This window comes from Gorilla gorilla, chromosome 9 (genome assembly GCF_029281585.2).
Source record: "Gorilla gorilla gorilla isolate KB3781 chromosome 9, NHGRI_mGorGor1-v2.1_pri, whole genome shotgun sequence".
NCBI lineage: Eukaryota > Metazoa > Chordata > Mammalia > Primates > Hominidae > Gorilla > Gorilla gorilla.
Window position 1 is genome coordinate 93,629,761 of NC_073233.2, and position 13,353 is coordinate 93,643,113.

Genomic DNA, 13,353 nt, shown 5'->3' on the forward strand with positions numbered 1-13,353 from the left:
AAATACATGTGAATTTTGCATTCTGTTTCATGTTACATTTTATTTTATTATTTTTTTTGAGATGGAGTCTCGCTCTGTTGCCTAGGCCAGAGTGCAGTGGCGGGATCTCGGCTCACTGCAACCTCCACCTCCCAGGTTCAAGAGATACTTCTGCTTCAGCCTCCCAAATAGCTGGGATTACAGCCATGCACCACCACGCTCAGCTAATTTTTGTATTTTTAGTAGAGACAGGGTTTCACCATATTGGCCAGGCTGGTCTCGAACTCCTGACCTCATGATCCACTCACCTCAGCCTCCCAAAGTGCTGGGATTACAGTTATGAGCCACCACACCCAGCTCCATGTTACATTTTAAATGTTAATTTTCTCTTACTCTTAAATCTTTGTATAAAACTGACACTCCAGGAAGATATGCCATGCTGATTTTATGACTTCACCCATCCCCTGGCACATATCATAAACCCTAGAGGGGGCCTAAACCCAGGTTTGAGAAGCACAGACTTAAGTGATTTCAGGAGTTAGAAAAATAACTTTCAAATAAGACTAAACAAGGAATTTTATCCACAATATTTAAATGGGACAATGAGGATATTTCCATTCCTGGGCCTTACTCCTGATGTATTGAATGAGAAGAATTTCTGAAGACTGGGCACAGTAATCTTTACTAACAGCTATTCTAGTGATTGTTCTGCATACTGGAGTTTAAGAACCGTGCTTTCAACCCAACAAAGATCAAAAAGACAAAGAAGGGCATTACATAATGGTAAAGGGATCAATGCAACAAGAAGAGCTAGCTATCCTAAATATATATGCACCCAATACAGGAGCACCCAGGTTCATAAAGCAAGTTCTTAGAAACCTACAAAGAGACTTAGACTCCCACACAGTAATAGTGGGAGACTTTAACACCCCACTGTCAATATTACACAGATCAACGATACAGAAAATTAACAAGGATATTCAGGATTTGAACTAAGCTGTGGACCAAGTGGACCTAATAGACATCTACAGAACTCTCCACCCCAAATCAACAGAATACACGTTCTTCTCAGCACCACATCGCACTTATTCTAAAATTGACCACATAATTGGAAGTAAAACACTCCTCAGCAAATGCAAAAGAATGGAAATAATAACGAACGGTCTCTCAGACCACAGTGCAATCAAATTAGAACTCAGGATTAAGAAACTCACTCAAAACTGCACAACTATATGGAAACTGAACAACTTGCTCCTCAGTGACTACTGGGTAAATAACGAAATAAAGGCAGAAATAAATAAGTTCTTTGAAACCAATGAGAATAAAGACACAGCATTCCAGAATCTCTGGGACACAGCTAAAGCAGTGTTTAGAAATTTATAGCACTAAATGCCCACAGGAGAAAGTGGGAAAGATCTAAAATCAACACCCTAACATCACAATTAGAAAAACTGGAAAAGCAAGAGCAAACAAATTCAAAAGCTAGCAGAAGACAAGAAATAACTAAAATCAGAGCAGAACTGAAGGAGATAGTGACACAAAAAACCCTTCAAAAAATCAATGAATCCAGGAGCAGGTTCAGGTTTTTTGAAAAGATCAATAAAATAGATAGACCATTAGCCAGACTAATAAGAAAAGACAGAAGAATCAAATAGACACAATAAAAAATGATAAAGGGGATATCACCACTGATCCCACAGAAATACAAACCACCATCAGAGAATACTATAAACACTTCTATGCAAATAAACTAGAAAATCTAGAAGAAATGGATAAATTCCTGGGCACGCACACCCTCCCAAGACTAAACCAGGAAGACGTTGAATCCCTGAATAGACCAATAACAAGTTCAGAAATGGAGGCAGCAATTAATAGCCTAGCAACCAAAAAAAGTCCAGGACCAGATGGATTCACAGCTGAATTCTACCGGAGGTACAAAGAGGAGCTGGTACCGTTCATTCTGAAACTATCCCAAACAATAGAAAAAGAGGGACTCCTCCCTAACTCATTTTGTGAGGCCAACATCAACCTGATACCAAACCCTGGCAGAGACAACACAAGAAAAGAAAATTTCAGACCAATATCCCTGATGAACATTGATGCAAACATTCTCAATAAAATACTGGCAAACAGAATCCAGCAGCACATCAAAAAGCTTATTGACTATGACCAAGTCAGCTTCATCCCTGGGATGAAAGGCTGGTGCAACATATGCAAATCAATAAACGTAATCCATCATGTAAACAGAACCAATGACAAAAACCACATGATTATCTCAATAGATGCAGAAAAGGCCTTTGAAAAAATTCAACAGCCCTTCTTGCTAAAAACCCTCAATAAACTAGGTATTGATGGAATGTATCTCAAAATAATAAAAGCTATTTATGACAAACCCATAGCCAATATCATACTGAATGGGCAAAAGCTGGAAGCATTCTCTTTGAAAGCCGGCACACGACAAGGATGCCCTCTCTCACCACTCCTATTCAACATAGTATTGGAAGTTCTGGCTAGGACAATCAGGCAAGAGGAAAAAATAAATGGTATTCAAACAGGAAGAGAGGAGGTCAAATTGTCTCTTTTTGCAGATGACATGATTGTATATTTAGAAAACCTCGTCGTCTCAGCCCAAAATCTCCTTAAGCTGATAAGCAACTTCAGCAAAGTCTCAGGATACAAAATCAATGTGCAAAAATCACAAGCATTCCTATACACCAATAATAAAGAGCCAAATCATGAGTGAACTCCCATTCACAATTGCTACAAAGAGAATAAAATATCTAGGAATCCAGTTTACAAGGGATGTGAAGGATCTCTTCAAGGAGAACTACAAACCACTGCTCAAGGAAATAAGAGAGGACACAAACAAATGGAAAAACATTCCATGCTCATGGATAGGCCATTTTCAGTATCGTGAAAATGGCCATACTGCCCAAAGTAATTTATAGATTCAATGCTATCCCCATAGACCTACCATTGACTCTCGTCACAGAATTAGAAAAAAGTTTAAATTTCATGTGGAACCAAAAAAGAGGTTGCATAGCCAACACGTTCCCAAGCAAAAAGAACAAAGCTGGAGGCATCACGCTACCTGACTTCAAACTATACTACAAGGCTACCATAACCAAAACGGCATGGTACTGGTACCAAAACAGATATATAGAACAATGGGACAGAACAGAGGCCTCAGAAATAATGCCACACATCTACAACCATCTGATCTTTGCCAAAACTGACAAAAACAAGCAATGGGGAAAGGATTCCCTATTTAATAAATGGTGTTGGGAAAACTGGCTAGCCATATGCAGAAAACTGAAACCGGACCCCTTCCTTACACCTTACACAAAAATTAACTCAACTAGATTAAAGACTTAAATGTAAGGCCTAAAGCCATAAAAACCCTAGAAGAAAACCTAGGCAATACCACTCAGGACATAGGCATGGGCAAAGACTTCATGACTAAAACACCAAAAGCAATGGCAACAAAAGTCAAAATTGACAAATGGGATCTAATTAAACTAAAGAGCTTCTGCATAGCAAAAGAATCTATCATCAGAGTGAAGAGGCAACCTACAGAATGGGAGAAAATTTTTGCAATCTATCCATCTGACCAAGGGCTAATATCCAGAATCTACAAGGAACTGAAATTTACAAGAAAATTTACAAATTTACAAGAAAAAAACAACCCCATTAAAAAGTGGGTGAAGGATATGAACAGACACTTCTCAAAAGAAGATATTTATGCGGCCAACAAACATGATAAAAAGCTCATTATCACTGGTCATTAGAGAAATGCAAATCAAAACCACAATGAGATACCATCTCACTCCAGTTAGAATGGTGATCATTAAAAAGTCAGGAAACAACTGATGCTGGAGAGGATGTGGAGAAATAGGAACGCTTTTACACTGTTGGTGGGAGTGTAAATGAGTTCAACTGTTGTGAAGACAGTGTGGTGATTCCTCAAGGATCTAGAACCAGAAATACCATTTCACCCAGCAATCCCATTACTGGGTATATATCTAAAGTATTATAAATCATTCTACTACAAAGACACATGCACACGTGTGTTTACTGCAGCACTGTTCACAACAGCAGAAACTTGGAACCAACCCAAATGCCCATCAATGATAGACTGGAAAAAGAAAATGTGGCACATATATAGCATGGAATACTATGCCACCACAAAAAAGGATGAGTTCATGTCCTTTGCAGGGACATGGATGAAGCTGGAAACCATCATTCTCAGCAAACTATCACAAGATCAGAAAACCAACCACCGCATGTTCTCACCCATAAGTGGGAGTTCAACAATGAGAACACACGGACACAAGGAGGGAAACATCACACACCAGGGCCTGTTGGGGTGGGCTGGGGGCGGGGAGGGACTGCATTAGGAGAAATACCTAATGTAGGTGACAGGTTGATGGGTGCAGCAAACCACCATGGCATGTGTATACCTATGTAACAAACCTGCACGTTCTTCACATGTATCCCAGAACTTAAAGTATATATTTTAAAAAAATTTTTTAAAAAAAAGCAAACTTGATTGTTGCTATTGTGAATTATCCTGACTATAAAGAAACTATCATAGGGTTCGATGCAGGCTTATTGAAGATGGCAGAGGGTACACAGCATGGTTTTTTCTATTGTTTCTGTTTTTTTAAAAAACATAAGAAATTATGATTATAAAACATTATGATTACTTCATGATCATATAGGTATAAAAGTAGTTTCAGGCATCCCCTGAGAGTGGTAAGACCTTCAAGACAAGGCTAGTTAGCAGGGAAAAGCAGTACCCTCATTGCCTCTCAACTCACACAAGCTGAAGGAGAAAGTGCCTTCAGGGCTTTTAAAGCCTAAGAACAAATGGCTGGAGGCCTGAGCAGGCCAAAGTCTGAGGCTTTTGCATAGTAAGGCCTCAAAGTCTAGTTTCCCATCCTTTGACACTAAGAAAGTGAAGGTTCTCTTGAGATTACAAGAGAAACCAAAGTCTGCTAAAATTGTAATTAATAAATTTGCATTAGGTGAGTAATAATACATTTACCCTGTACAAAGGTATTAGCTAATGAAAGGAAGTCTTTCTTACTCTATTCCACCTTGATTTAACTAAAAACATTGTCATTTGTTTAAATAATTGATATGGTTATATATATTTTAGGGTAAAGCATAATGGGCCAGAAACTGTGCTATCCTGGTACTTTTAGTTATTGGTGATTGAGGAAAATCTCCAAGCCCATTAAGAGGTATAAACATTTCCAGTGGCATCTGTCTGAATTGTAGATGGAATGCCTAGAAGGTTAAATTGGGCTTCTACAGGACTAGCTGGCCTGGGCATTTCAAGCCCACCAAGTTTTTATAATCTAGTAGTGACAACTCTCTTACCAGCAGGGCTTCTGGGTAATACAGATTCGAGCCTTGTTAATTCTGATGATTTATCTTTGGGTTCATTGATGGTTGGTGAATTCTCCATGGACTGTGGTCTTGCAGTTAAAACTTCTGAATGAGAATGCAGCCCATTAATTGGAAAAGAACCAGAAGTCATTGGCTGATGTGTTTCACTTTTTGATACATATGGGCTTGAGGTTGACTGATGAAAAAGCGAAGGCTTTCGGTATTGAGAAGGCTTAGGGTCACTCTGAAACTCTTCTGTGTCCCCTGCATCTTCCGTTCCATTTTTCAATCTGTCAGATTCTAAAACACTAAATTCTCCTACTTCCCGACCATGGATTAGCCCAGGACTCTGTGGAAGCTCATCCTTCACTGCAGAGAATCTCACATGCTTTAATGGCTCCTGGGAGTTTGGGGAAGAGTTGTCTTCTAAAGAATGCTCCTTCTCAGAAATTCTCTCATGGATGGTTAGGCCAGGTGACACAATTTTGCTTTTGGGTTCAAAGTTGTGATTATAACGAAGGGTTTCTGAGTCTGTGCTACTGGAACTGGAGTTGCGCTTGAGGATCCCTCTCGGAGCCCCTCTTGCTTTCAGGGAGTCTGTCCTTTGTCTAGGAAAAGACTGGTTATCATCTTTGTTTAAATCAGTCGATTTGTAGATCATCTTCCTGGCTTTGGGGATTGGAGCCTTGATTTGGGACCCATTTGAAAGGCCTGGCAAAGTCTGCTTTGATTTCTCTAACTTTTGGATTGAAGTATCTGCGACAGTTGACTTTTCTTTTGACTCTGACAATTCATCTGAAAATTAAAACACAGTAGGTGATATATCATATGGAGAGTAATATATAATTTAAAATACCTGTCATAAACTTAACCTACACTTAGTAAAACTATTAAAATATTAAAGACAGTAAAGTATGTAGCACAACTACAGGCCTAATGTGAAAAGCCTTTAAAAATTCATGCATTGGAGCACAGAGGACTTTTAGGGCACTGAAACTACTCTATGATACTACAATGGTGGCCGCACACTATTATACATTTGTCCAAACCCATAGAATGTACACCACCAAGAGTGAACCCTGATGTAAACGATGTACTTTGGGTGACAGTGATGTCTCAGTGTGGTTCATCAGGTGTAACAAATGTACCATTCTCATAAGGAATGTTGATAATGAGGGAGGCTATGCCTGTGTGGGGAGAGGGTGTATATGGAAAACGTCTGTATCTTTTGCTCAATATTGTGAACCTAAAACTGCTCTAAAAAATAACGTCTATTCGAAAAATCATGTATAAACTTCATTGCACTGTACATTTAAGATTACTGTGCTTTATATAGTTTGCGATTATTTTACACCCAATACAGAAATCAGAAAAGGATTTCTACACCTGCGGAAATCAGAAAAGGAAATTCAGTTTAAAAAAATAAAACCCCATTACCTAACACAAAATTTATTTTTGTCAGAAAGTTAAAAACAGGCCAAGCACAGTGGCTCACACCTGTAATCCCAGCACTTTGGGAAGCCGAGGTGGGCGGATCACTTGAGTCCAGGAGTTTGAGACCAGCCTGGCCAAAAGGGTGAAACCTCATTTGTACTAAAAATACAAAAATTAGGTGGGCGTGGTAGTGCAAGCCTGTAGTCCCAGCTACTCAGAAGGCTGAGGCACAAGAAGCCCTTGAACCCGGGAGGCGAAGGGTGCAGTGAGCCGAGATTGCACCGCTACACTCCAGCCTGGGCAATAGAGTGGGACTCCATGGACAAAAAAAAAAAGAAAGAAAAGTTAAAAACAAACATCTAACATGTTCCAGTGATTTTTTTTCTACAAAATATTTTATGTAATATAAAACGTGCCCAGTGGAAAGTATTTTAATATTCAAATGGGCTAATTGAAAACCCCACCTCCACTGTTTCTTAATTTTCTACCCCTAACCACTCTTTAATGCTTGTGGAATCTTCTTCAAGTTGCTTTTGAAGAGACTGACATGTTTAGCATTTCCTCTTAACAGTATATAAAAATGATAAAATTCCATAGCAGGCTGACTTACATCAATTGAGCCACAAACCTGATAAAACGCTTTTGGGCGGCTGGGCTGAGAATTACAGATTAGAGGATCATAACATTGTCAACAGGCTTTTTCTTCTTGAGGCAAGCCCTTTTAAACAGAACTTTGTGAACACACAGTAGGCATCTAATAAATACTGTTAAGCGGAAGACTGAATGTCTTGGGTCAAAAAATCTCCCAATTTACTGATGAGGGAATCCAAGACACAACGGAAGTCACGTAACAAGTCGCAGCTCTGAGACTGGAATGCGTGAGCCATCAGTTTCTCAAATTTCTGCTTCCTCTCCCTCAGGAAGGAAACCAACAAGCACAGTAAAATAAGAAAACCATCAGGACTTTTCACTTTCTCTTGGAAGTTATTTGAGTGAAAGGAACTCTGAGAATTTCCCTTAGTCCACAGATAACAAAGATAAAAATATCAAGTTCATAAAAATAATATTTACCCTCTTTTGAAGTCTGAAATAAACCAGTTCTTCCATTTTTTGACTGTTCATTTTTAGTTTGTTGTGACGAGTGACCTTCTGGCAACTTGGAGCTATTAAACGGATTCTTCCTCTGCTGGGGACAAATATTGTTTATTAAACTTATTTTAAATGTCATGACAGCAACTCAGTGTTGGCAAATGCCTATTATCTTCAATTTTGATAGTTTTATCCCATAAACTCCATTATTTGGCATGTTTGAAAAACAGTTGTCCTGATTAATCTGCTTAGCACAGAGTTACCATATATGCCATTTAAAAATTATATAAAATATATGCAAAGCCAGAGTCCTACAAAGTTAGCTCAGAATCAGACACTTAAATCAAAATCCCACATTTTACAGGTGAAAAAACTTGGCCCCGGATATAGCAAAGACCAGATCAAGGTCAAAGGAAACTTGGGTCTCTAATCAGGTCAGAGTCCCACCAGTGATTCTTCTACCATACCAGACTCTCAGTGTGCTAGATCACAAGTGTACAAAATACAACTGTAATTGACCTTTCCTAAAGATTTTGAAGACATTTTAGGTATCTTGAAGTGCTTCATAGTCATTATTATTATCATCAATTCTAATGATAAAAATGGTATCAATAGAGGTTTTAAAAATTAATATAGGACTCAATAACAATGTTTACTGTCTACAGTTTAATAAATTAGCAATTCTCTCCCAGAAGCAGATCTCTAACAGAGATTTAGGAAGCTATGCATAGGAATATAGGAATAAGGACTGACATGGAACTAACAAGCCTTATTCCATATGCTAAAAAGCAGCAGCACCAAATAGCTTCAGACTTTTTACCCTCTAGGGCAAGAAATCTGGGTCTTCAGCAATGCAGTGACATGGTATCCATCCACTTTTTCCACCGTGAGAGTGACTTCTTAAACTACTGACTTCTTAAAATAGTGAAAATTACCTGTATTTGGTACCAAAAAACTGTACTACAAAATTCTCTTTATTTTGTGGTGCTTTGACACAATGAGGAAAAAAGGCATTCCTAACAAATACAAGATTTTCAAAATCTGGGCTCAATCTACCTTCTCTGGAGACACATTTGGTTTCCTTGTGTTTTCCTGGGACATATCAATCACACTGGAAGCTGGATTTACCACACTGGAACTGCAAAAGAAACAATAATTCAGAGAATAAAACCTCACCTTTTGAGGAATCATAAATTATGCCTCTGAAGTGGAAAGCTATCAGCAGGCTAGGAGAGGAAGCTGGTGCAGAAGAATAAGAAGGATTCTCTAGAGAATTATTCCCTATCCCAGGGACAGGACAGTGCCAGAGTGAGAGTAAGGCAAGAGTGAGTGGAGACAAGTGAGGTGAGCAGGCTCCCTCCAGAACCACCACACCCTTGACTGTTGATTGAGAAGGGCAAAAGAGGGTCACGGAGGCCCTGGGTGGGGAGAGGAACAACCTGCTCAGACTTCCTGTTCCAGTGGTCTTGCCTCAGGCACAGAAGGTGAAGTTGCTATTGGCTGAAGCCTTCGTGTCCTGTTACCACCACCAGTTCTCTCAGTGGCATCACAGAGTCAGGAGCTTGGAAAACACCTTAGTTTGTGGAGGTAGGGGTAAGAGTCCTGCTTTTCCCCATGAAGTAAGGAACCAAAGGCCTGGAGAGGAGGGGAATAATTTGCCCCCAAGGCCACAGAACCTCAACCAAGACTGTTGTCACTAAAACCATGGGCTAGATGTTCCTGCAGCCTCATTTCTTTTCTTTATCTCTGTACTTCAATTGCTATTTTTACACAATTACTCCCAAGAAAAGGCTGAGCTCTTGAAGAAGCCATTCTTCCTTTCATTACTCTCCTCATTGTTCCAGAAAGGCATTATAGCAGATGAGCAGAAGGATATAAAATACAGCCTGATTACATAGAGGCGAGAAAGGGGGAAATAGAGGATGGGAGGGAAAGGGGAGGGAACAGAATAGGAATGTATAATGGAGCCCGAATTAAGGCTAATAGACACATTACAGGAGTCCTCCATTCCTGTAATAGGTGTGCACAAACTTGAATCAAGCTATCTAGAAACAGTGAAAAAAGAAACCTAGTCACTGATATAATTCAGTCTCTATATAATAAAAACAACCAATAGCTGAGAACCAGAAAGCAATTTCTCTTGAATGTCATTTTTAGAAGCCAGTGGGTGATATGAGGAACAACATCCCTATAGTCGATGCTATGCTCAGTTTCTCAGAGTGTTCTGCATAATCCTCCTTAGTAAATAAAGCAGTCACATAATCAGAAGACCTGAGCCAAGTGCTGATGGTTGGGGGTCTCTATGGAACACCTATCTTTTCCCACCATCTTTCTCCTTTCCCCTTCCCACTCACCAAGCCCAAAGGATAAGCAGAGTGTCTATCTCCTTCTCCCTCTGCTCCCTGAAATTCCAGTTCCTGTGCCTCCAGGCCGCCAGCCTCAACAGCCCATATTGCAAATCATGTAGTCCCTACCTCCTAGAGATGAGGTCTCTCCCTTACTGAGCTATATCTAGCTATGTATTTCATGTCTACTATGCAACCTCCTCTGTGTATACATATCTTACCTTGCATAGTAAAGTGGGAGATCCCTCAAGAGTATCTCAAACATCTTTATATCCCCTGCAGTGCCTTGCACAGTGCCTGGTACATAACTGGTGAATGGCTAAATAAACGAAGGCCAATTGAGCCAGTGCCAGGAGAAGCAGCAATAGATAGTAAGCAGGAGGCTGGCTTTTTTTTTTTTTTTTTTTAATCCATGTTATTTGCCAAACTACAGTGAGGCAGACTATTTAGGTATTAAACAAAATGTCTGTTTCCGCTATTCGGAAAGAAAAAGAGAGGAAGAAACAAAAGAGTCAGAACACATGGTCAGACACTAAAATATCAGAAACACACAGGATTCATTCAGTTACCTTGTGGTTGGGATAGGGGCAAACTGGGATGAGGGGGGATACTCAGTTAAAGTTTACAGTCTGCTTAATAGGAAAAAATTAAAACAAGAGTCTTATTTCCTCAAATTTTGTCTGAAAATGCAGCTACTTCCTAGTAGCTTTGTTTCTCTCAAGGGATACTATAATGTTTTGCTTGTCTGTCTTTTATTGGGCAATCAGTACTGCAACCACCTTATTCTCAATTGATCCTTGCATCATCTCTATGTTATCTATCATTTTATCTATCATTCTCTCCATCTCACTTATGAAAAAACTGAGGTTCACAGAGGTTAAGTCACCTGCTTGATGTTACAAAATTGGCAAAAGAGCTGGGGATTTGAACCCAGGTGTGTCTGACTCCAAAGACAATCACGGTAATGGCTAGGCTATACTGCCTCTGGTTTCTTGCATTAAAGCAGTGGTTTGTGGCAAGAGGACTGGAGGCAAGTCTGGGTGATTCTTCCCTCCCAGGGACTCCCACATCTGTCTCTTCTACCTCTACTGACACCTCCTTTATTTGTGTCAACTCTATTGGCCTCACATTTGGCTTCCTGACTCCCAAGTTCCACTCTCCTAAACCATTCTACGTTCTACCACTAGGCTGGAGTGGTCCAAAATGCAACTTTGGTGGTGTCTTTCTTCTGTTCATTACCTTTGCAGGATCCTCAAGGCCTGTGGAATGAAGTCTGAACTCCTTGGCAAGGTACTGGAGACCATCCACCATCTGCCCCAATATACTTTCCCATTCTTCCTTTCTATTAACCTTTCATGCCAAACAAAATGATCAATCTACTTACTGCCCCAGAAACTCACCTGACTCTGCTATTTCCACTTAACCTATTCCCAGTCCCTCCCCGTAAGTGTTCTTTTTGCTTTCTTTGTCTACCCAAATCGTCCCTATCCTCTTCATGCCCAGTCCAAATCTCACCTCTTATATCAACCTGGCTAGGAATATGTCTCTCTTGCCTCAATTATTGCAGCACATTTTATTAGTACTTTGGATTAGGAATTTCCTTTCTTCCTGGCACTATTTGCTATCATGTGGTCATATCTTCATAAATCGGTGCATTATTTTTCCTAAGAGAATACAGAATAGAGCCAGATACTGTGTCTTCTGTTTCTTAGAATTCCTCTCAGAGGGTAGCAGACTGTGTCCTGAATATGAAAGATACTCCATACATTCCACATGATAAGATTTTTAAACTATGAAGCAAGCCAAATTCCATACCCTGTGTTCTGTAACCTTCCCTCAGGCACTCTTCAAAAAAGGAACTGCAACATTAGAAGCAGCACTCAGACAGAATTAGTTTACTTTGTTAAGAAGATTATTAAAATATTAGACTATGGTATTGGCATCAGGGTGCCCCTCCTAAAAGCATCTTCATTTTAATACAAGTCTTTGAAATCTTAAATAAAAAGAATAAATAACATCAGGAAGGGCCACTGGGGGAAGAGGTTTTACAGCTGTTTTAAAATTATACCACACAGGCAGCTGCCTGCTATACCCAGCCACAAGGTGCTTCTATGCACATGCAGTCATTTAAAAAAGTTTTTTAACCTTCACCAGCCTTTCTCTCTAAAACAGTTAAAAATAGTAGCAGATATGCCTTTTTCTGAGGTTTTTTTTTTCTTAGCTTATATGTTATTTATAGAACCAAATTCTACAAGTGTTGTTGACTTGTTTTTTGTTGTTTTGATCTCTCCCTTTGTACTGTGAGTTCCTTGGGGGCTCAAGCTGTGTCTCATCCCCAGCACCCAGAACTGTGCTGGTATGTGTTAGCACTTAATGAAGCATGAACAAATGAGCAAACAAATGAAGAAACGGCTCAGGGATGGAGTGAGGGAAGCAAATTAGAAAATATCTTATCTGAAGCACCTCAAGTCAGTATTTCTTTAAGTAAAATATTACTTGTGAATATACATAGTTCTCCAGTGTTCCCACTGTTCAGGCTACAGAGTTGTTGAACACGCATATAAAAGTATGAGGCATTTTTATGTCACAGTGAAACTATTCCTACTACAACTGATATGAGTAGATCTGAGCTCTTATAGAATTAAGAATTATTATTTTAAGAGTTCAATATAAATGACTTTGTAGGCCAGGCCTCCAAGAAATGAAAATCTTCACATTACTAGATTTGCTATCAATCCTGGGAAAAAATATCAGATGCATTATCTCAGATTGGCAGGGTAGAGATCTACCCTGCCTTTGGGAGCAAGCTAGGTACCTTACACTCATCTTAATACTAGGGGTAAATGCAATAGCTAATCCTTCTGGGAGAGGGAAATTAATATCTACGAAAGACTTTCAGGAAAAAGAGCATTGTGGGGGAAAACTAAGAGCTAAAGATGTGGCTTTAATTGATTGGTTCCTATTCAACAGACGGTAAGAAGGAGATTGGTATCAGAAGCATCCCTAAGGCACAGGCAATGAAGCACAAAGACTTACCAAATAGTGTTTTAATTCTACCAAAAACAAAGTTAGGTGTAAATGCACAGTTTTTCTTGCAAGGAAATTTATCATT

The 13,353-nt window shown here is 39.5% G+C and overlaps 1 protein-coding gene across 46 annotated transcripts in view; it reads right to left on the minus strand.

Annotated features, from left to right (window-relative positions):
- Nucleotides 1-13,353, minus strand: part of SYTL2 (synaptotagmin like 2) — a 158,391-nt gene that overhangs the window by 33,999 nt on the left and 111,039 nt on the right. For 26 of the 46 annotated variants that reach the window (XM_055355616.2, XM_063710739.1, XM_055355614.2 and 23 more), the window contains 3 exons: nucleotides 8,953-9,034; nucleotides 7,879-7,990; nucleotides 5,365-6,168 (listed from right to left, as the gene is read on the minus strand). In XM_055355616.2, the coding sequence (XP_055211591.2) occupies nucleotides 5,365-6,168; nucleotides 7,879-7,990; nucleotides 8,953-9,034 (998 nt within the window). Of the gene's footprint in view, nucleotides 1-5,364; nucleotides 6,169-7,878; nucleotides 7,994-8,952; nucleotides 9,035-13,353 lie in introns of all 46 variants that reach the window. The other 20 variants (XM_063710734.1, XM_063710738.1, XM_019037440.4 and 17 more) reach the window with 1 other exon arrangement.